Raw genomic sequence first — 25014 nt, forward strand, 5'->3', positions numbered from 1 at the left:
CACACTCGGCCCTGTGTTCTGATTGTGGCTTCAACTAAATCCAAGCTAATTATCTGGCTGGAAAAGTGAATAACCATCTTTCAAACTCACCACTTGGCTCCAGGATACAGGAGCTGATCTGTCCAGTTTCCAAACTAAAAAGCCACCCATAAATCCCAAGAGGCGGGGGAAAGAAGGACCTGAATTTTAAACTGACAGGAAGAGTGTAGATGAGTGGAAATCTGGCAGTGTCACTTGTCTGTTGACTTGTCTTTCAGTCGGCAAAGAGCTGACACAAAACACACATCCAGTACACCAGCATAACCACAGCATACACTTTTCTATCATGCTGACACTGTGAAGCTGCAGTTAGCCTTTGAACTCTTCAAAAACATCAAAGTAAGTAATAACATGACCCGTGTAAGCAGCCAGATTTGACACTAATTTGCTCCTTTTATTTTTCTTTATTCATTGTTATCATTTGTATCTTATAAAACAAGACCGGACATATTATCAGCAATATGATATGACTGCCTGCATGTGTCCTTTTCCTTTCATTAAGAGGGCACAGTTCTTTGGAGGCGAGACTTGAAGCGCTGCTTGCTTGCGACGTAAATGGGCAAGCGGACGCATTAGCAACAGCTTTCTGCGAGCTCGGCCATTCCCTCCCCCTCCTCCTCTGCATCTTGTACCCCCTGTAGTATCTCGCTCTATGTATTTGATTAGTCTCTCTCAGGCAGTCAGATTAGAGTGCTGTTTGCTGTGCAGAGACCCATCTGCATACAGCAGCGGTTTTAGGCTGTGGGTTAGCCCCCACAGCTTCCAGGCCCCTAATGCAATCTGAGCCATTAGGATACAATGGAGCTGGTGTAGGGCAGCGATTAGAGCATGTCTGATAGAGTGGGGCCAACCCAGTGGTCTATTAAGAAGAGCCATGCAGCTACACAATGCACTTACTCATCACCTCTCTGATGTTTATCATGTTGGCGGATTTTTCGTTATTTTTTGACTGATCTTGAGGTTCAGTCAGTGTGCGGCTGTGTTATTCAGTGCTAAGAAGTAGCCTTCTGTACTCTGGCATTTCTATTTAATTATTTTCCATCACATATTAGAAGGATATATTGGACTGTGTCTCCACCACATTTGTCTGACAGCTGTAGCTACAGGTTACTTTGCAGACAAGGAACAAGGAATTGGCAACAAATACTAAGCATATTTTTCAAAATATTGAACTACTCCTTTAAAGTAAAGGACCTGAACACTTCTTTGACCCGTTTGATATTTAGTGAGGTCTTCATAGTTAGGACGAGACAGAAGGCTAAACAAAAGGGCTTAATATTGTACGAGTCAGCGTTAGAAAACATGTGGTAGCAAATATGTTGAGGTTTATACATTTGTTGTTATAAGAATGTGATTTATACAATATAATTGTAAAGCTTTTATGTGGCTTTAAACTCGGAGGAAGACAAATGAGAGATGGAGATCAGGTGGAGTGAGGACTCATCTGTATACTACAGTGTTGGCATAGCAACTGCCATCCCACTTTATTATTCCTCATTGTATTCTATTATTCACTTTCTGGTTCACATTATTTCTCACACCCTACATCTGACGTATGCTGCGGGGCAGAACTGTGCGCTAACCTTTTCATTCAATGGGCCCATCATTACTCCTCTGTCACTCCCCTCTGCTTTCATTGCTCCAAACTCTCCATCTTTCTCTGCTGCCCCCTAACCTCTGTCGACAATATTAAGACTTGTGAAGATATATACAGTGTGGCCTGCCACCATTCCTATTTGCTGTCAGTCCTAATGTCACCCCAGACCTCTGGCAGCCCTTTTCCCATTTGCTGTGCTTTGATGTGTTGTGTTTGGCAAAGCTCTTTTTCCCTCTTGCTCTCTCTCCTGTGTTTTATTGGCAGAACAGCTGTGAAGAAACTACTGCCAGAACATTGAAGTTTATGATGATTATTCTTTTATATCATTTAGTTGACTCTTTTATTTTTTTAGAAGATGACAAAAACATTAGGGATGCCAACTGTGCAGGTGTGATAAAATCCACATGAGCTAACATCACACACTGAATTCATCCTTTAAGGGGTGCAGCTAATGATTATTGAAAATGCATCTTCACAATTTAATCAAGTTGAAACCTTTCAATATTGTTGCTTTAAAAAATACATAAACGATGACTTGGTTATCGAGGTTATTGCTTATTAATGTTGTCAGTGTTTGCTTTGCATTTGTTCATCTTGAAATTATCAACAAAACTAAGCCTATCCCTGACTTTAACAAAAACCCTGAGTCTCCTTAAAACTAAAGTAATTTCCAACATATTACAGCTACACTCCCAAAAACACATTTTCTATTCTACTATTTCTGTCCCATTGTCCCCAGTAAAGCTTTATATAAATTGTTTTGATTTGTGATGGTGCGGACCTGACCTTTGACCTTTCTTCGGTCCTTTCTGTGATGGATTTACAGTTGTTGAAGCAGACTCTCCATCACTGACCGATCACGAATCAGCCCAAGGCAGAAAACAACACATTACTACCCTAATGAGGAAGAAACCGGTGAAACAATCCACAGTCAAATTCAAAGGGACTCGTGTAGAGCATTTAGGGAATAAAAAATGGTAAAAACTAAAATAATACAAATTGATCTTGACAACAGATCAAACCACGACTGACCATCATGTCAGAGGTCTTCTTTAGCTGCGTGCATGGGTTAAGCGGGGGCCAATGAATGGCATTGCATAAATACTTGGAAATTTCCTGCAAACGATATGATTTGCTTTAGTGATATCTGTCAAATTGCATAATCACAGGATAGGTTGACCTGTTATAAAGAGACATTCTAATCCGCTCCCACACAATTCCGCGTCAGCGCTCATCCGATTAAGGGTGCGCACAGAACTACAATGTTAAACGGATTAGGACAGGTACAATACTCTAATTATGCAGGATTATGTCTTATACTCAGTAGAGGTATGGTTATAAATGTATAAGTCTAATATAATCAGACAAATCCCTTACCTTAAAACTACTGTAGCATGATCTCTCTCCTGTCAATTGTGCATAATTTTAATGAGGTCATTAATTGTATTATATGAATGAAATGCAATATAACTTCAGGCTACTTTAGTGAGTACATTTGTCAGCTCACTGCTCAGATCAACAGATTGGAAAACAAAGAACAACTATAACATATATAGGGTTAAATTAAAAACACCTTTTATAGTCTAAACAATACATATTTGAAGGGTGTTTCTGTATTACTCAATTTGGCTATTTCCATGGTGCTCCTGCTTCTCCTGTTTCCACAACCTCCTCCCAGTCATCCGTGCATTTATTTTGGACATAATAGTATTGGTTTAGCAAGATAAACGTTTTTTAATATATAAAATACATATTGCTCCTAAAATGCGAAAATGACTTGCCTAACATGAGGTTGCCAGATACAGCTTCCTTTTACGGGTGTAACAGGTGCTTATTTACGCGACTAGATATGCCTTTTATTATAGAGGCCGCCGCCTTTAAGCAGTTTCAAATACCAAACGGATCACATGTTTTCTGTAGCAACAGCACAACAAAAAGATAACCCCCAAATAGCAGGAGTAGCCTACATTAAATTAGACATTTGTTTGGCGCCTACATCTTACAAACCCTGCCACCTGTTTCCGCGCTTATTTCGCTCCTCTGATTCCGTCCAATGGGAATGAACGGCAGGTCTGGAGGCGGAGAAAGAGGGAGAGAAGTTGGAGGAGAGAGTGAGAGACAGATCCGGGGTGACACAGAGCTGTAGATTGAGTAGAAGTCGGTGGAGCCACACATTAAATCACAGACTTCACTGCTCATCTGAGGAGTGTTACTTGACGTTCAGCTTTGCGTTTTTTTTTGTTGCCAGTTTATGTCGCTGCATATTTTTTTGACGTGCAGCCACAGGTTGACTGATGTAATCCAGTCACTATGGATTATTCCTCTTCATCTCGAGTCGATTGTCACTGACGGGATCGAAATGGGCACCGTCGAGAGATCAGCGGTGATTGAGAAAGAATCAAACTGATCGTATCAGGTGGAGACGGAGGCAACATCTGTGGCGAGCGACGCACAATTTCTATAGACAAGAGAGGGACCTGTGGAGGAACCTTTATGAGAGGAGGCGAAGCGAAAAGATGATGGGATGGCCGTGACAACATGAAAAAGAAAAAGTGTGGTGGTCTATTTTCATCCAGCCAGTGATCCAAAGCAACTAACCTGGGGGACAGGGACCGAGAGAGAAGAGGTAGTAGGAGGTAGGTAGAGAAACAGACGGGGAGGAGGGGGCCGTGAAGGTGTCTCGTTATATCATGCTGAAAGTAGGTTATTATTTTTGGATTAATCAAATGAAGCCAATTTATGGTTAACTGAGGCATACACACAGTACTTCATGTGCTGTCAAAACGGACTGATGTGGAATTATCCTTTAGTCTCGGAGCTTGATCTCATTGTGAAGCCAGAGGATCGGCACCATCCCTCTGGTTTACATCAGTGTAACACAGATGACATTTTATTGCATAGATTGCTGGAAGCACTGTGGGATGTGAGAGAAAGAGAGGACACTGGGAAACAGAGAGAGAGGTCACTGAGGGAGGCTGGCTGGGCAGCTGACTCAAATGTGACTCAAGGAATAACATATTCCCCAATTATGGCCACTCTTCCTCACTCTGATGCCCCTCTTTGTCACACATCTTTAGCTTTTTGAGTTCAGACTTTACCCTTATTTGTTTTAACTAAGCGTCATCCATCACAATGCCCCCTCCAGCCACTCGCTCGCTCTTTCTGTGCTGTTCTCTCTGTCATGATGAATAGTCTGTCCGCGTGTGTACTCTATTTTTCTTTATAGTTCTGCTCTTCTCTTGTTTTGTGTTTGTTTGTAGAAAGGTGCGTGGCCACCGCCGTGACCATGGAGCCTCCCCCCTCTCTGAGCTTGGCTCTGCTAGGAGGGAGCAAGGATGAGGACCAGCGCTTCCTCCTTCCCCTGAGCAGTATTTCCCATCCCTCAACAACTGGCAACCAGCCAGGATCAAACCACTCCAACCACATGGGAGGATCAAGCGTTGACCGTCTAAATGGCAGCACCCTGTCCCTGTCCCCTACCACGCCCAACTTACCTCCATCATCGCTCCCTAAGTTGCCCCTGTCATCCTCTGGAGCCCAGCCTCTTCCCCCAGCCATCCCCAACGCCCTGCACCCCACCAGTACCCCCCTCTCCTCCTGCCTGGGCTCGCAGCACAGCCTGAGTGGGGACTCCCCAGTCTACAATGCCCTCTTTTACTCGTCCCACTCACCCTCCATGGAGCGGGACAGGGACAGGGAGAGAGAGAGGGGCTGCAAACACAGGCAGGCCAGCCCCCTGGTCCACCGCCGGGACAGTAACCCCTTCACGGAGATCGCCATGAGCTCCTGTAAGTACACAGGCGGGGTCATGAAGCCCCTGAGCCGCCTCAGCGCCTCCCGCAGAAACCTCATCGAATCAGACAGCAGCAGCGAAACCAAAGAGGGTGGCGTTTCAGCTGTTGCCGGGGCAACCGCCGCTGGGGGGCACGACCGACAGCGAGAAGCCCCTCCTACCTCTTTGGTGGCCCTGTCTTCTACCAATCCACCCCCAATTCATAGCCCTCCAGAGATTGTGATTTCTTCCAAAGAAGACTCGCCGTACCTCAGGGTGGGATATGACATCACTGACTCCACCTCCAACCAGATGTCCATCTACCACCAGAACCACGCGCTGGTGGAGAGCAGGCGGGCGCAGCCGGGGCGGGGCAGCAGGCAGGGGGCAGTGGGGGGGGTCGGGGGGGCGGGCACAGGGCCCAGGGGCAGCACCTCAAAGGCCTCCAAAAGGAAGAACCAAAACATTGGCTATAAATTGGGGCAGCGCAGGGCGCTGTTCGAGAAGAGGAAGCGGCTGAGCGACTATGCCCTGATCTTCGGGATGTTTGGCATCGTCGTCATGGTGATTGAGACGGAGCTGTCCTGGGGCGTGTACAACAAGGTGAGAGGACAGTCAAGGGATACTTCACTGATTTCACACCCACAGTAAAGGTCACTTCAAAGACATGGTTGTATAAGTTGTTATCTCAGGAGGAACAAATTACTGAGATGAAGTCATACTAACGTCATCAGGGAGATCTTTCATAGACACTCTGGATTTATAGACAAAAGGGTGTGAGAAGATACATTTGAAAAAAAGTGTTGTTCCTAGTCAGGTAGGGTCCATAGTCAGTTTAGGATCTGGTAATATTGGGGTTTGACTCTAAGTATGGACTAAAAGTGTAAATATCTCCGCATCTGCTTCTTACATTTTGACCACTCTATGTTTAATCTGTCCCTCTCAAATCCCGCGACTTTAAGTAAATGCAATAATAAATTGGTTGATTGCTCCTTTAATGAAGATGAAAAATACCTCAAATCTTCCACCAAGCTGTCTTTATGGGTGTAGATGTGTGCACTGGTGCTTAGCTGGAATCTCCTTGGGTGACATTTTGGTTACTTTTTGCCTCTATTTTGACTGTAGCCAGTAAAACTGACAGGAAAAAGGACATGTTACAACAGTCACCAGTAGGTATGTGCCTAACGACTAATTTCCCTGACGTTCAAATCGTCGAATATGGTGACTGGTAAAGAAAAGTTGTCCGAAAACTATAGAAATCTATTTTTAAGGCAACAGGACTACTCTGCATTATCTTTCCAGATCAAGCAGGATAACAATGTCTGCATTAGGGCGGTAGACCTAAATCTCATTGTGGTTTCCAATGTTTGGCTAACACCAGCAGCCTGCCCTCCTTGTAGCTTAACATCCACAAGCTTGTGCTGGATGTGGTTACGCATTCCTCGGTCGAGTGGTTATATGACATTTTATTTTGACACCGCGTACATACAGACTTATTTCCATTTTCTAGCTGATCTTAATTCAACCAAACTGCGGTGGTTTTACAATAAGTCATCATTGGCCCACTCTCCATCTTAATGCTTGTGGGATGACCAGGCGAATGTGTGGTTTGTTTGATTTTCCTCTTGTAATAAATGTGTTCAATTAACTTCAAAACATGTTATGGACAAATCATATCTGCAAATACGAAGTCTGAGAGTTTTTATTAAGAAATATTTAATCGACTAATCGTGCACATCTCTATCCACCAGCCAGATTTGAACCGTGGACACTGAATGGTAATGATTGTCTTCAAACCAGGACGCCCTAACTTTGGCAATTATGGGGGCAATTATTGGCCTCTCACCCCTCATGCATTGATGATTGGAACACCACCTCACCAAATGAAACCAGCACCATGTTGTTGTTGTTGTTGTTAACGTTAACGTTAACGTTAACTGTTGTGACCAGGCTTGACAGTTTCTTCTTCTCGATGATGTAATACAATGCTGCTAAGGACATTGGGGGGGGGGACCAGATTATCGGTAGGAGGCCAGGATCTCATTTGTCTGTGTAATGGGGAGTGTAATAAGCTGAATCGGCCTCTGGCTACTATTGTCTGTTTATTTTGTGTGTGTGTGTGTGCGTGTGTGTGTGTGTGTGTGTGCGTGTGTGTGTGTGTGTGTGTGTGTGTGTGTGTGTGTGTGTGTGTGTGTGTGTGTGTGTGTGTGTGTGTGTGTGTGTGTGTGTGTGTGTGTGTGTGTGTGTGCGCGTGCGTGCGTGTCACATTGTCTCAGCGAGCTCGGGAGCATGTTGAGCTCACCTTCATGATGCAGAGATACTTCTGGCCTTGTTCCATCCCTTTTCTCAGTCTGACATGTCACAGTAGCTTGGTTTTCTTTAGCTAATAAGGTGGAAACATTACTTCTACTTATGCAGCTTGTCATTCATGGATCACTGACCATGTGACGACGGGTAAAAGATGATGTGAGGGCACAGGTTTACAGGTAAGCCATTGGAATAGGCCACTTGGATGTGTTTTTCGTCTCAGAGAATCTCTTTGTTACTGTCGATGCTGGAAAAATCTGCCTCTTCCTGTTCCACTAGTGTCTTTGCCTCTGTCTCCCACCCATTTCTCGAGGAAAACCTTTTTTAGAGTCTATGTATTTTTCTTAATGAAAATCCATGTTTGGTATTCCCCTCTTTCAAGCTTTCCCTGTGTCCTTTCTTCCTTTCTGTGGACCCATTCTCCTCCCTGAAATGGACGGCGGACACTTATAATGCTCTCTTTCTCTGCCCGTCTCTTTTCTATTTCAACTCCACGCCTGTCTCTTTATCTTTATCTTTCTTTCTTTCATTATTCCCCTCACTTTCTCTCTCCCTCTGCTCCACTGCTCCTCCAGTGGGCGTCAAACTGGGGGTGTGTGATCGGAAGAGAGAAGCGGCTGGGCGAGAAATGAAAGGCTGAAGGAGGAGAGAAAAAGGGAAAGGCGTTAATGAAAAGCCTGATTTAGGACCTTAAGCTACAACCAATACAGTCTTAATCTGAATCCAGCAGCATTGGCCAACATAAGAATCTATGGGCAGCCGTGAATTTGAGCAGGGCGGCTGAATTGTTGCCAGTGCTCTCACTCTACATTGGTTGGTAGAATATCGTGTAAACTTCAATGTCTCCATTCAGGGTGGACAGTTGAGAATGCTTCAGCAAAGCCTGATCGAAATTCCTTTCTAAATCCAGATTAACAAAGTATACTTCTTTCTTTTTCATGGTTTGGAGATTTGATTTGACTCCAACAGATACTGGAGTTCCTTCAGACAGTTCAGCCCTCACTTAGTTCATTGAGATGGAAAGAAGCCCGCTGGTTGTTGTGAAAAATGGATATCGAGGTTGTCAGGGTGAAAGAGAGAAAGGGATGGGAGGACAGTCAAAAGAGAAGTGTAGAGGTTGATGCAGTGCTTTAAACCAGTCTAGGGGGGAGGCCTTCAATGATTTCTTGTATTGATTATTGATAATCACTCACCCACGCACTCACCGTCCACCCTGGCACACACATGCCGTACAAACTCACACACTGAAAATGGAAGCTGCCATTCTGAGGTGCTACAGTGCGTGCATCAGTGAGAGGTAGCGTGAGAGCGTGTGGGGAAATGTGATAGTACAGAGATCATTTTTCATTATTGAATATAAACTCTTCAATATAGTCTCTCTTCATCTCTCCCTCCTTATCTCTTTCATATATATATTTATAAATATATTTATCTACCCTGTTAACAGCACAGTATGCCTTTTGACTCTTTTACAATAGCTGGAAACTAAATGTCACTCCATGTGTGTGTATGTGTTTCTACCAAACCAGCTGCTCTATCTTGCTACCAAAAATAGAGATGAAGAATAAGAATGGAACTAAACAGTGGGTGTGTGTGGGTATGTGGGTGTGTGTTTGTGAGTATGTTAGGAAGGATACATGGATAGGGGTTAACAGAGGAGGACATGGTGTTCGTGACTGTGGGTTTAGTGAGTAAGCATACGTATATTCATGTACAGTAACATATTTCAAACACACAATGAAGCGGAGATTCATTGTATTTTAGTATCTATCTAGTTACTTTTCTATACAATCCAGGTCAAGGCCACTTTTTAGGTCATTAAGATAAGTTTGAATGGAGATAAAACATTGTTTTGTTTAAATATTCAGCAGTGGTGGAAAGCCTAAGCACAATTTTGAGGATTAATGCTAATTTACTTTATCCGAATACTTGCATTGATACTCAGCACTCTAGGCAGCGCAGTAAATCCCTGTACTGAAAGTGTCCAATCACAGTTGTTGAGCCACGGCATATTATGCAGAGGGAATATTGAATAATGAAATAATTCATGAAAGTGAAATTGTTTTATTTGCTCTCCAGGCAGACTTGTGATTTTTCCCACAACGAAAAAAATAAAAACATCCAATTCAATAACTAGTCGAGAGACTTTAGAGTCTCATGCATCGCATTTTCTGGGGCCTCTTCTCATGATCAGTGTCCCTGTGCCACTCAACCCAGGACCGTGACTCCTCATTAGGTGTTAATGGCATTATGATGACACATCCTTATAAAACACTTTTATGAGCTTCTATTATTGATTTGATCAGGATCGTGAATCCCGCTCTGACATGTGTGTTTATCTGAGAATAACTGAGGCTATCTGACACCTGGGACCTCACGATGTCACTGTCAGATCAATAGATCACTTCACAAAGGCCCATGTGGCTCCCCGGGGGACCTGGCTCCACACCACGGTTCAGGCTCTATTCTGAGGGAACACACAGCTGCTGCCGACTTCACCTGTCACGCCATCACTACTCACACACAACACCTCGATGTACAGGATGGGAGTTGTGTGTGTGTGTGAGCATGTGCAAACTTCTCACCACAAGCATTGATGATTTCGCAGATCTGTAGCAGTGCTCGCTTCCATTCTCCCTTTCCCTCCTTCTTCTCACTTACGAGGAGTGTTTATGTTCCTCCCCTGGAGAGTCTTAAATATGTCTTTGTTTCCCCAAGAGCGTCATTGCCATCTCAGCGGGCTTACACCATCTCCCACATTCCCCCTGCACTCCCAGCGTCTCTTCCTCACAACCCTCGCTTCCTTATGTATGACATTTCCTCAAGATATTTACTGGGAGACCTTTTAGACCTACATCTTGTGAGGCCATTAACAGCGGCTGCTTGATGCTTTTCAGACGGTAGGGTACCTGAAGATCACCAGGGAATTAAACTCACCAACTATCACCGTATTCTCTTAAAGAGCCATCTCAGCACTTCTGCACGTCACTCCCCCTCCTCCCTTCTGCCTCTTCTTCTACCTCCTCCTCTCTTTTCCTCCTCTCCACATTCCCTTCATCTTTAGATCAGAGACTTCTAAGGGACGGTAGATCCCACAGGTCTTGCTACTAACAGGTACAAAATGTGCTCATGTCTTTTAGTGTAACAGGCTAGGCTACCTCTCTCTATGAGTGTGTTGTTAGACCTGGGTGTTAGCATCATCCATCGGTAACCATAAACACTCACGTCACTATACGCGTCATCTCCTGTCATATTAGTTCTCATGGATGCACCTGGGTAGTGTGTATGACTGTAATGTGTATTTGCTCTCACATCTGTGTCAATAAGGGTGAGGGACAATTGAGGAAAACCCTCATCTAGATACTACTTGTTCAGTGTTTGTGAATGTTTGACTGCTGATTGAACTCAAGCAGCTCAAAAAGCTCATTATCTCTACAAGGCATTGATCAATAAACACTAATGGCACACTTATGCACAGCTGAACACACACTTACAGACACATGTAACACATGCACTCAAATGTGAGCATTATTATATCTGATATTGTAAACGATTGGTACAACTTTAATCTTACATTGATTCAAAAGACTTCTCTTTTCCTCTTCTGTTTTTTCCCTTTGAATTTCCAGAATCAAACAAATATCAAACTGATTTAAGAGAATTGCATTGTTGTCCTAATTCTATTGTAGATTTTGGAAGTTGTCATGCTGTCTCTTAATGAACAACAGTTTTCCTGTTTGCCTTTTCACATCAGACCTTTTGACTTGTCGTACTGGGAAAAACACAGGTTTTATTATTGACATTAATTATGGCTCTGTTCTTTTCAAGTGTCACAGTTGCCTGACAGTCGCCTTGGCAGTGTGACAGTGAGCCAACATGCACAACACAATTCAGTCATTGTTGATTTTTTACAAATGTGCTGGTTACCTGGCAACTTCTGACTATCCTGAAGAACTATTTATTTCATGTAACTTTGCATAAAAAACACATGTTGTGCCTTTTAAGAAAATACATCACTGCACCCAAAACCCCCCTTGTGAAACCATAACTTGTAATTAATTGGTAAACATGGCCGACGTTGGTAGATGAATTTGTGTTTTTATGACTTTTGATTAACTGTAGCTGAGCTACGATAATTGCCTGTATGCTCCATCTCCAACTTAACTGAAGGCTTGTTGTCATTAGTTATTTTACATAGAACGTTAATTTTACTTCATGAAAAAGCAAACTGTTTTTTTCTCTCCCAGATATATATATTTGATTTCTCTGAGCTTTTGCACTTCAAATAAAGGTATCATTGAGATTGTCTAGAATGGATATCACGTCAAAACATACTCTAATCCCAAAGAAAAGGGATATATTTGTAATTGTTCTCCAGTGCCATGGACCACAGTATGTAGAAGTGTGTGTGCATCAGCTGTCAACATCTGCAGTGATGGGAGGATTAACAAAACCTAAAACCTAGCTGCTGACCTTATCTAAGGTTTAAATCAGGTGCATTGATTAAGAATGACAGCTGCATTAGATGTGTTTAGTAACCAGAAACTATCCTGCCGACCAACTAGAATAGAGAATCAGTGGTCATGGTGTAAACAAAGCCTAAATAAACAGAAGGTGAGCATGTATGCACAAACGTCTCCGTCCCAGTTATGTCATTCAACATATAGGCAGAGTAAGGGAAGTAGAAACAGGCAGAAACTAAATGACAGCGTGGGCAGAACTGAAAAAAGCTGAGCGGGCAACAGACGGCTGGAGGTAGACGCAGTGAGAGAGGTGAGACAGAGTGAGGAAGTAAACTCTAAACAAATCACATTTCAGCTCACCAGTGTGACTGTGTTCAAACAGAAACAAGTCTGAATTGTTCTCATTAGCACAACAATGTTGGCTTCCTTTTGTACCTAGTTCGCTTCAGTGATTACAAATGAGATGTAAGCAGAAGAGAGACAGACCAAGACAGGCAGAGTTTGAGCAAATAAAGAATATAAAAACGGTTCGATTATTGGGCAAGCAGATAAAAGAAATCGGTTGATAAGCAAAGCTAGACGGCATTTTTCCTGTGGTGTGAAGTGGCCCTTAACCACCGTGTGTGGTGTGTGTGTGTGTGTGTGTGTGTGTGTGTGTGTGTGTGTGTGTGTGTGTGTGTGTGTGTGTATGTGTGTGTGTTGTGTTTAAATGGTAGAAAGGGTTCCCTGTTTCATTTCAATTCTCTCATATGTTGATAGTGAAGAGGAAAAGGAATAATAAACTGAGGGTGTGAGGATTTACAAGCTAGACTGTGCATTTGTGTGTAAAGTTCATATCATTATTACCATTAAGGCCATCAAGCATCTGCAGGCCCTCGTAGACTCAGTAACACACTCCATTTTCCAGAAGGCTGACTTGCAATATATATTCATGAACCCAAAATGCAATGTAGATTCTACCTAATAATGTCATGAAGGAAAGGCTGAGTACTATATAAAAACCCACCAGTGTACACTTAGATTAGGAGTGTGTTTGGTCATGAATGCTTAACAGCAGGAATAACTGATCTGAGATGCTGCGGTCTTTATGGGGCTCAACTATTCTCTTGAAGAATACAGCAGGCTTTGGTGTTCGTCACGTGACCCTGGTGATCTCGAGAATGAATTCACTTTGTTTTTTGCCTTTTATATTCTGCAGTTCAAGACATAGTCCTTGATCTGGTGTAGACCACTGAATCAATTAAGCTATTGTGGTTTATAGAAACCCAATGAATGCCTTTTATTTTTATGCTTGAAAAAAATGATCAGGCTGCACAAGCTTTGAAACTGAATATTAACACTTAAATGCTCAATTAGAAATTATAATCTGTTGAACTACAACAAAATACACACACCTTCTATTCATTCTTATTTATATTATAGATAAAGAGAACAATCTTTAGCTTACATCTCGTCTCACATTAACTTGACACTAACAAACATTGTTTACTCCGCTGTGCTTTGTAACTCCATTTTTAGCCAAAACTACTACACAACAATGAACCATACTGTTGCACAGGTTTTTTTTCAAACATCGTCCTGCTAGAGATACTCATCAGACGCTCGGCATTTTAATTGGCATTATGTAGAGCATATTTCTAAAAATAGTACCCAACAATTAGCACTTTACCCCTGTTTGAATATTGTAGGCAAAAACAACAGTGATCTGCTGTCTGATGAACTACCTTTGTTTAGGAAGGGTTTTACAATTGTTTAGGATTGTTTTTATCCAAATCAGGGGTATATATTTTCAAATATAGAGAACTTCAAGACAATCCAAACCATAGTAGTCAAGGTATTCTAGTCCGTACCAAAGTGGTGAACCACTACAGACCCTTAGACAGACTGACATTTGCATCCCTCGGGAGCCATGCCATTAGCACGGCTAACAAGGTTTCCTGATGCATGACAATTACGGATGAGGTGGAAGCAAGGAATAACAGATGGTAAAATGGATTGACATGTCCTCCACCAGAACGCATGAACATTTCAGATGTCATTAATTCACCTAAACTAACTAAATAAATAAAAAGAAAGCTGTGTAAAGCTAAAATGCGTGTTTTCTAATTGTCTTTCATTTATAGTTCCTGAAATTATTCATTTATTCCCAAAACACATTTGGCTCACAATCAAACTAGCATGCTCTCACTAATTAAAATAAAAATATAAATGAACACAAAGACCAAAAAAACGAATATACATTATTCTTTTCTCGTTTTATCATGTAATGTAGATGTAGTGTCTTCACTTGTATGTTTCCAGTGTAAATGTGCTGATGCGCAGATGTGTTTTAGTATATGTGTGTACGCACTTTCATATTATAACTCGTTGCTGTGCTCTGAGTGTGTGAGGTGAGGGGGTTAAAGAAGCCACTGAAGTGCTATGAGTTGTATTGATTGAACGTTCCCCAGTGCATGGGTTAGCAGCCATATGAAACCAGACAAGCAGAGGGTTGAAACCTCGGCTGCAGTTATATTGACGGGTGAAATACTTCCATTCTACATCTGCTCAGTGTTTGAACGTCTCTTTTGTAAATGTTACATCCTATTGGCTATGCTGAGGCTGACACATGCCATTTGAGCAGAGTAGTGACAGAAGACATCTGGGACTTGCTCCAGATTGAGCTATACAAAATGTGGACTATCATGAATGTGGGTTCACAGATGTTTTCTGTCATTTTACTCTCAATATTAAAACAATCATTGTGTCAAAATGAAACTTAAATGTGTATTTTATTTGTGCTGCATGTTTCTGATTAGGTATATGTTCTTTTTCTCTACAGAGCTCCATGTATTCTCTGGCCCTGAAGTGTCTGATCAGCCTATCTACGGTCATACTGCTGGGCCTCATCATAGCCTACCATGCCCGGGAAGTTCAGGTAAAAACACACATGCACATACACACTGACACAGACCAACTCACTGGCAGGTGTTCCACATTTTGGTAGCTTTAGTTGCTTAGCTTTGATAAAACAGTATAAGATCACCAATACTCTGTGATGACAATGACTGTGCCTATGGAGGCCAATAGCTTAGCTTAGCATAAAGACTGGAAGCACTGTAGCTAATCTGTATCAAAATCAAGAAGCTCACAAGTTAACACAATATATCTTGTTTGTTAAATTGTACAAAAGCTATATGCCATAAAAATATAGTTAAAGTGTCAGAAGTACAATTTGTGGTTTTGCGAAGGGTTATGTGCACGACTATTGCAATGCTGCAGAAAGTCACATTGTCTGGCCAAAATGTAGTTATACACTCTTAAACCCTTTTCTTTAATTATTGAACATTATAGATGCTGGAAGGAATACATTTAACTTCAAACGAAGACATACTAGCTGTTTCCCTTTGCTTACAGACTGTATGCTATGCTAAGCTAACAAATTGCTGAAGCGTATACTTAGTTGAAATCCTGGGTCTATTATGGAAAACATGGCGCGCACATTCCGTCCAATCAGTGCCGGGCTTTTTATAAAAACAGTCCTGGCCTCTGATTGTGCTTTATAATACTAGCTGATTTAGATGTTAAATACTGAACAATCATTTTCCTTTCTGATTTAATCAGAAGAAAATACATAGACTGTTTTTGCTCTCACCCTCTGACCGGCTGCAAAACACTTTTTTGTTACCCTTGCCCTAAAATAGATTTGTTTACACATTTCGTTTGTGGTAGGTCATACATTGGAATTGTATCAATATTCTCGTACTGTATTAACAAAGTGGTTTTCGTTTAAGATTAGTCGATGGCTCGATGCACATATTAGCTCTGTAAAAGCGAACACATAATGTGGTCTCCCTCCAACTCCTGAGATAGACCAAGAGACCCAGGTGTGTGTCAGCTCCAGTCCATTAATGACTATAATGAGCGTCTTTGTGGGATCGAAACAACAGTCTGAAACCGAATGTTGAATACACACTCAGCCAATAACGACCCTGTCTTTCAATAGATGAATACACACATAAACATATAAATACACACACACACACACATGCAAGCCACACAAACACACACACATAACTTCAACCTCTTCTAAGGCTGAAACAATCAATCAGAAAATGCTTTCATGCTTCTTGATATCTGCTTTGCTTTTTGTCATTTCACTAATATAATGGTACCTCAGTAATTTAGCCTGAGTTTTCATCTGAAGCCATTTGCAATCGATGCACATTGACTATTTATGGGAGCCTTGCGGGAATGAGACCCAAAAGTGCCCCCCACACCAGCTATTACTCCCACTAGCTAAACCACGGAGCAACACTCATCCATCTCTCCCCGTATTAGTTTAATGCTGTGACCTTTTTTCATCAAGTCGCAGCTTGGATGTTGCTGGAAATGTCTATTACAGCTACAGCGAGTTCTGATGCTTGCTGCTCTGAGGCTCTCAGTCTGTAGATCAATAACTTGATGGCCATCGCTTATTCACTGCCGCACACAGGGGCAGATAGACTGGCCTTAAGTCTGTAAGGCAGCCGCTTTGTATTAAGATTCACAACGATGCCTGTGTTTAAGGATAAAGATTGAGCCTTCATTGATAAATAGCCCTCATTTTTGCACACAAGTTTGATGTCACTTTCACATATGGAGTCAGTCATCCTCCCACGCTCACTGTGGCTGGCTCACGTGACAGGCACACTGATACCGATGGCAGAAGAAAATATTGATACTGTAAGGGCCCGTGGTCTTCTGTTAATCTCTTTGAGAAATCATTCCTTTTATTAAATGAAGTCAGGAGTTTCAGGAGGAGTGCGATGAAGATATGGATGGAAATGGCAGCAGGGTGGGGGAGGTGAAGATTTGATATATCCCCAAATCACTTTTGATAATAACTAGAGTGAGGATGGTGATAAATTATAAGCATTTTTGTACTCTCTGGCAGCAGACAGCTCAAGGGATTATCCTGGTTTATTACAGCTTGTATTATTTTGTAGTTTTGGCCATCATTTCTATTGGTTATGATAACACTGTACTCACGAAAATGGCTGAAACCTGGGAACACAGTGACATTGCAGTCAGATAATCAGGTTTTAACCGCTTTATTAAGAGGTGAAACCAAAGAGCAGCACATTTGAAATGCTGGTGATAATTCCTTATTGCACAACAACTAAACTGTCACAGGTGGCAGTGAAACAAACCTCTAAACAAAACATTGACATATTTGAATAGCTTTCAAGTTGATATTTATTATAAAACAGCTGCTTGCTTACACATTCAGCAGTAAGGGGTAACATATGTTCTTCTTAGGTGTCGTGCTCCCACTTGCTTGTTCAATATTCTTCCTCTTTCAGCTGTGTTTTCGGTCCACTCCTGAGGGAAGCAGATGGGTTTAAATGCTGAAAAGTGGCCTACAGTTGGAAGCAGTATTAAACAGCTAGCCTGGCTCTGACAGTGAATATGTGCAGCATCCCAAATTGCCTGCTCACATATAGGCTACGCCTCGAGCAATACACATGTTTCATTACATCCATGTTGGTTTTATTATTCAATACTGATGCCGAGCCTGTTTGCCTATATATGAGCAGTATAACACGTCTCCATTTGTCCCTGCTTTTATCGGTGGATGGGACGAACACAAACACTCACAGATACACCCCAAGAGAAGTAATGCTGTGCAAAATGAAAGGCATTGTTCAATAAAGATCTCATTCTTAGATTATGACACACTCTGCTGGAGCGTTTTGCCCAGCATGTAACAGGATATTACATGCACATGCACACACAAACACACACACATATGCACAGAAGGTAGGAGAGGCAGAGAGCCTAGAGATCAGAATGATATTATCGGGTTTAGCTGGCATTTATACCTCCTTTCTCTCTCCCTCCTCATGTCTCCCTCCTCTCTGTTTCTTTCTTTTTCTTTCTTTTCTCCTTCTGCTTCTTCGTCATTATCAGATTACATCTGTCTTCCTTTTTCTTCACAGGGCTTCAAGGAAATGTTGTGAGTTTCAGATCCTTTCTTCCTGACTACTCTCCTGCTACTCAGCATCCAGCTTCTCACCTATTCACCCCTCTCCTGTGGTACTTCCACACTCTCCTGCTATTCTCACCCTCACTGTCTTTTTTTGTTGCCTTTTATCTTGTCCCGTTTTCATTCATCTCTCGTATCGTTCCTCTTTGGATGCTTCTTCCCTTCCTCCCCTCTCTTCATCTTCACTGTCTCTTCTAATCTGCCAGGGGACAGCCCAAACCAATTGTGCTCAGCATGGAATAAGGGGGAAAGGGGGGAGATCAATGTTCTTGTTAACTATTGACAGTAATTATCTTGTTATGGAAGAGAGATAATTGTCCTCAAGCAAATGAGAGCTTGTTTCAAGAAAGAAGATTGTGACGCAAAAGGGAAAAGCTTTTTGTTACAGGGAGCTGACATCAAACACGTTTCATTTAGTTTTTATTTCTTTCATTTTGATACCATAAAAGGGAAAATCCTGGCCAAGAGTAAAAAAAAATGATAACAAAAAGAAATTCACCATTTCAATTCAACTTTGATTTTCATTTGTTTTATTTATTGTTAAAATTAGCGTAGCATAAATTCACATTGACAAACCCTTCCAACATCATTTTACAGCGTTCTATTTGCTGTTAAAATACCCAATGTTTGATCGTCACAGTTATCATTTATGTTCCAACATTTTGATGGGATGGCTTCTGATTGTGAAATGTATCAAGTCTGTCTTGCTCTCTTGGTTGTTCTCACATACTTCTTTGAGCGAGCTAATCCCTAAAATCCTCCTGAAATTCAGCTGGGGATCTCATTGGATAACAATGAAATGATCCCTGAGTTACCATTTCATCATTGTTTACAATGTACTTATTAGATTGTGTCAGTGTTGCTGCACAGTTGGGTTTAGACCCTTTACCGTATTAACGGTACAAGAAATCAAAGATGTTGGGGATTTAGTTACGTTGATTTTGCCTGCAATTCTGATGAATGGGATGAATTTCTTTTCATTATGGGAATTTTCTTAATTGATTAATACACTGATAACTATGTAGTACAATTACAGCCTCGTGCTGTTGCTTGTGTTTATAGAGCAGTGACCAGAGAAAACTGTGCTGACATAACAATAAGGCACATAAATAACTGGTAATTATAATATTCCTAGATTGTACTGTACATGTCCTTTTTTGGAAAGGGTCGGCTGTAACTGACCACCAGACTTTGCTGGCTCTGGCTCGGGGAAAAAGTTATGGCATTTAATGTGAAAGCAGTAGTGAGTCAATCATTTCCAAACAGTTCAGTTGGGTGCACTGTTACTTTCATCAATGTAAGAGTGTTTTCTGTTAGTAGTTCTTTTAAAATGTCTTTAGAAAAAACGTATTTGCACAGATTCCAGAGAATGTATACTATCTTTCAAGGAGAACTATAGAAAACCCAAAGAAAGAAGTTTGAAAGTTTTTTTGAGAGTTTACAAAACCTTGAGGCTACAAAGGCTACACCCAAATCTATGACTGAGTTTGTCAGCTGTCAAAATCCATTGTGGATAATGTAGGGACCAGGTTTTGACAAGTGCATGACATTTCTTTTGTATCTCTGCTAGATACTTTTTTTTTTAACTGTCCATCAGGAGTCCAACAGTGTGCTGGACTGCAATACTACATTGATGGAGTGGGGCTTAATCAGATTTAATCCGTACATTTCAACATTGGTTTTGAGAATGAGAACACTTTTTAAACATTAATTTACACTATTATGTATAGTGTATGCATTGTTGCCACATTTCGCATAAGATTTAAACGTATTAAAGATAGAAACACTCGTAAAATGTGTTGTTACAGTCAAGATTGTATTAATTTGAACAGTGTTACCGTGGTAACGCTACCATATTCCTGCTTGACTACGACACATCACTTAGTTTGTACCTACCTTTTCAAAATCTTTAAGCAAGATCGATAGCAAGAAGATGACATACAACTTATTGTATATTTACACACATAACACACTGGCCTGGTTATTTTAGCATTATAGTGGAATAGACTGAAAACACAATATGATCGAGGCTTAAACACTTTATCACTTTATTAACTCTTCAACATCAACCCGCAATAGTATTGTGTGAATTATGAATCAGTATCTTTTACAAGTGAGTTTAACCTTGCATTTAGTTTTTTTCATTTGTAAGCTCCACTGATTCTCTGTTACGTTGTTCAGACAGATAACGGATGGAGACTATTATCATGCAGATATTATTAGAATTTGAGCATAGATTGTTATCGCCTGCATGAACTCGGGAGACATTGTGAGAGAGCTGTGATTGAATATCAAATTTGTGCAACCCCACGCCATTAGTTTGAGTTAACACAGAGTGAATGAGATAGGTCAGGAGTAATGCCGACAGAGTATTAACAAATAATTAGTTTATCCAACGATGGAGCAAGAAATGCAGCTATATGAACCCCGGTTTCTAAGTGGCCCTTTGGTTGATCAGAAGATACACAATCCATAGGGCCAAAACCAAACTAGATTTTTGTTTTAAAAACGGCAAGTGTATCTTTCATGTGTTTAATGCAGCATCCAGGGACGTCCATGCATGTGCATTTATTTGATGAGCTGGTTTGTTGTGTGACTCCCTTATCTGCCAGCTCAACAATAACCTTAATTTCCTCAGACATTTTTTACCTTCCCAACAACAAGAAACTGAATGAAAGGATTCATTTTAGTGAATACACTTACAACAGATTCAGACTGAAAGGCAAAAATTGAATTGTTGAAATAAATCAAATAGAAACTCTAAAAGAGTGTGTGAGGAAAGGATATATTTCTCCATTAGTGCACTTTAAGCATTGCTGAACTGTGTTATTCAGTTAGATTTTAGAAGCAGTCCATTGATCAAGAAGACACACGCTTGGCACCCTCAGACACTCAAATACAGGAAGATGCTATTAGGAACATAGAGTAGCAGTAGCTTTCGAAAAATTGAGTTTTCTTCAAAGTGAGCCTGCAGTTCTGACATGTCCAACACTTGGATGCTCGTTTCATGATGTCATGTTCTGCATTGTGTACATCCGTCCTGGGAATTATAATGGAAGATACAATGATAGTGAGGTAAACCACAGCCCCCTCCTCAGATATAGACTTGACAGAAGCATTTAACTTGCTTATTTCTGGGAATTGTTTATTTATTAGATTCTATTTGCATCTTGTTTCCATCTGGCCGTTTTCAGATATAGTTTATTCATTTAATTTACACTGAATGAAGGAGATTCCTGGTCCCAAGACACCACTGGGGGGGGATTATCTCTTCACTCTCTTCCAGTTGCTTTTTTTAATTCTGCTTGTGGCAAACTAGGCAACATTGCTAATGCACACACAGAAACCCTGAGCCTTTCTTCATCTCTCACAATTTCCAACACTTCCTCTTCACTTCCATAACACCTGCTTTCCTTCCTTCTGTCGTCTGTGCAGAACTGGCAATGGGGGTGTTTTCTCAAAGCTGCAAATACAGTCAAGGAAATCGTGTTATCGTCTCTGCATATTTACGTATATCTATGTGCGGGATTCTGTGTTTGGCTATCCCTATTTATTATCTGCCTGTTCTAGGGATTTCCATGCTGTCGGACCCAGACATTTCCCGGAGGTGTCACTATGTGCGCAAAACTATGCGTGCATGCTTTTAAGTTTTTCACTTTTTCCGTGATTAGGGCCATCTCCGTCCCAGACTAAGGTTTAGTCGGACCCCCATGTGGGATATTCCCACTCGAGGCTGATTTGCCTGCATCTCCCTCTTCTTGAAAGTCTGTGCTGCGTTTAAAGGGCTGTCTGAATGTGTGTATGCATGTGTATGTGCGCTTGCATGTGTGCAGAATTGCCTCTGCATGTCTGGGTTGTGCTCTCGGCAGAGTCTGGCCAGCACTGAGTCTGCTTCCGTGATGAGAGAGGCATCTGCAATCAGGGCCGTAACGCGATTACCGAGGTACGATGGCCCTGGGCCTTGGAAGGGGTCGAGGCACATGTGGATGGATGGAAGGCTAAAGAGGAAAGATGGAGGGGGGGACAAACCCATCATGCATTGCAAGTGGGGGATGATTGAAATCGAGAATCTCATCTTAGACACCTGTGAATTTCATACATGTGTTGTCTCCCACTGGCCTGCTTGTGCTTGTTAGGTTTTCCTATTATTACGCTTTCCTTCTGTCCCCTGTGCTTTCTGTTGCCTTCCAATTCCCCTGCCCTCTGCCCTGTGATGTCAGGTTTTTTTTTAATTAACAAAATAACAGAAGATTTTCTGTGGTATTGGTTATTTTCCCCCGTAGGCTTGTTCTTTGTGTCCAAGTATATTTAGCTTCCCTGTTCCCTGACCTTCCCCCCTGTTTCTCTCCTGTTAGACTTGACAGTTTGTGTTTGGACTCCCTCACACACACACACACACACACACGTGCGTGCGCACACACACACACACACACACACACACACACACACACACACACACAAATACACACATTCACAAAGACAATCCCTACCTATTTTCTCTCTTGCCAAACCCTCCTCCCTCATCCCCTCCCTCTCTGGCCATGCAGGGGCAGTGGCACTCACTCACTCCCATTGACAGATTACTTTCCTAATGGAATTTAAATATTTATCCCTTCCTCATGGCGATTTAGCCAGGAAAAGACCGACGGCAGGAGCACGAGGGAGGACAGGACAGGAGGGGAAGGGAGGGGCGGAGGGAAGAGGAAGGGAGAGCCGCTCATTTCCTCCAGTGGCATGAAGCTGCATCACCTCTGTTTTGATTTGGGGAGATGTCATTCAGAGAGAGGAGGAAGGGGAGTGGAGGATGGTTGGAAGGAGGAAAAACAGGGAGGTAGACACAGAAAAAGAAACAGACAGGACTGAATGAAGATGAATGATGACTGGTTTGCAGATGAAAAGCAATGTTCTGATCTGAAAGTCATAATGAATATACATGAAGTTCGGTGACCTACTCTCCAACAAGTAAACAAACAGGAACGTATTTCTATATATATTTTGTTACATTGACTTACATTCATTTCCTGGAAACTTAGCCTCACTTTATCCAGAAAACAAGTCGTAATGCATAAATTCAGTAGTTTACCTTAGGGCAACCAGCTTTTTGTCCCCAATGGGAGGTGAGTCCCCGTAATGTGACAGTGCTACTAGATTTGTGTCCCCAGAACATGTGACTACACACTCACACATAAACCTTTGCAAGTGTCAGACAACCTGTCTGTGCTTTCCTCTCTGTGTACCTCTTTAGTCGCTGTCACACACACCTCTCCGTCTTATTCCCTATATCTCCTCTTCCTTTCTTCTTGCCTCGTCTCTCGCAGCGTTTCTCTCTTTTTGACTCTTCCTCCTGCTCTCTCCTTCCCTCTCTCTCTCGCTGGGGATCCTAATTAAGCTTGGCTGCTCTTTGATGTTGTCGCCTTGGCAACAGTCACCATGACGAGGCTGGGACTGCACACTCTCCCTCAAACTCACTCAGGCATACACAAGTACACAAATACAGTACACACAAACACACACTAATGCACGCTCGATAAAATCATGAAATAATACAGGCAGTGTTTGACCCTTGGTTCAAACGATAGCTTACACAATGACTCAGGCGTGTGCGTAGGCTACATATGTTTGTAAACATGTTGGCCACATGCGTGCACACGCATGTTACAACAGCTGAACAAGGGAAACACTTACAGCCTGCTGAGCCAGATATAGATAACAATGAAATATGCAATGTGTTAATTCAGCGGTGGTGAAGGAAGCAGCTGAGCTTCGGTCCTCGTGGCAGCAGCCGGCTGTCATGGTCTGACGTTTGACCTGTCATTGTTGTTTTATTGTTTTCCTAAATAAATGTTTGTGTGTGCTTAAAGCCCTTGAGATGAATCATGTGGTAAAAAGCAATTGTTAGCACCGGCTGTTTCTCTGGGCAGTATAACACCGGATAAACAGATTTACAGCAGGGGAGTTCCTCATCTCTCTCGCTGTGCCACAGCCTTTCTTTTTCAGGAGAGATTTCACACATCTCGCTCGCAAGCGTGAAGACCTTTTTGCTCATCATTTATTCCTCAGTGTTGTAAAAGTGCACATAATTGCTATTTAGCAAGTCAAATGTAATAAAGGTGACCAATTTCAATCAATGCCACAATCATTTTACAATTTGCAATTATTTTTCAGTTTTTCTGAAGAACCCCATTGAACAGAAAAGATTAACACCTTCTTAGTGCTAGAAACAGATGGAAATAGGTTTCCTGTAATCTAAAATCGACTGGCAAATTTCTCTCCGAATTCTCCTCAGTTCCTCTGCACTTCATCCATCTTTTTCCCCCTCTCATCAGCCACACCACCCCACCCACCCCCAGCAGCTCCTGTCACCGCCGTCTGGAGGAGGGCCCTCTAATGAAACCTTGCCACTTCCTTATAACAACAGCTTTGGCGACAATATCAAGAGTAACCACAGCAATTATGACCACGAAACACCAACATACAGAGAAGGAAAACTGCAATTAAATTCATGTTTTAAGTGGTCCTGCTCATGACACTGGCAGAGAAACAAGCAAGGTTTTTTTTTAATGAGAAAATATATTGTGAGTCTGATCAGAAGTAGCCTGTTTCTGAGGAAAAGCTGCTTCAGATGACTTTGGTTTATTTTAGGAAGAATCTTAGGTTATTATGTAAATGAGCCAAAGCGCTGAATAGATTACTGATTGCATGGATGGTGTTTTACATCTCAGGAAAAGAAACATTTACTCTAAATTGCTGCTGGTTTGTTTAATCATCAAATCACTTGCATAGGGACGCAGTAAAAAAAAGTGCAACTCCTTCCCTCTTTAAACTCTCC

At 41.8% G+C, this 25014-nt stretch overlaps 1 protein-coding gene across 1 annotated transcript in view; it reads left to right on the forward strand.

Annotated features, from left to right (window-relative positions):
- Window positions 1-3752: 3752 nt before the first annotated feature.
- Window positions 3753-25014, forward strand: part of kcnn3 (potassium intermediate/small conductance calcium-activated channel, subfamily N, member 3) — a 45166-nt gene continuing 23904 nt past the window's right edge. The window contains exons 1-3 of the mRNA XM_034208060.1: window positions 3753-4272; window positions 4897-6011; window positions 15000-15095. Coding sequence (XP_034063951.1) covers window positions 4923-6011; window positions 15000-15095 — 1185 coding nt within the window. The 5' untranslated portion in view covers window positions 3753-4272; window positions 4897-4922. The remainder of the gene's footprint in view (window positions 4273-4896; window positions 6012-14999; window positions 15096-25014) is intronic.

Source organism: Gymnodraco acuticeps, unplaced genomic scaffold (genome assembly GCF_902827175.1).
Source record: "Gymnodraco acuticeps unplaced genomic scaffold, fGymAcu1.1, whole genome shotgun sequence".
Taxonomy (NCBI): Eukaryota; Metazoa; Chordata; class Actinopteri; order Perciformes; family Bathydraconidae; genus Gymnodraco; species Gymnodraco acuticeps.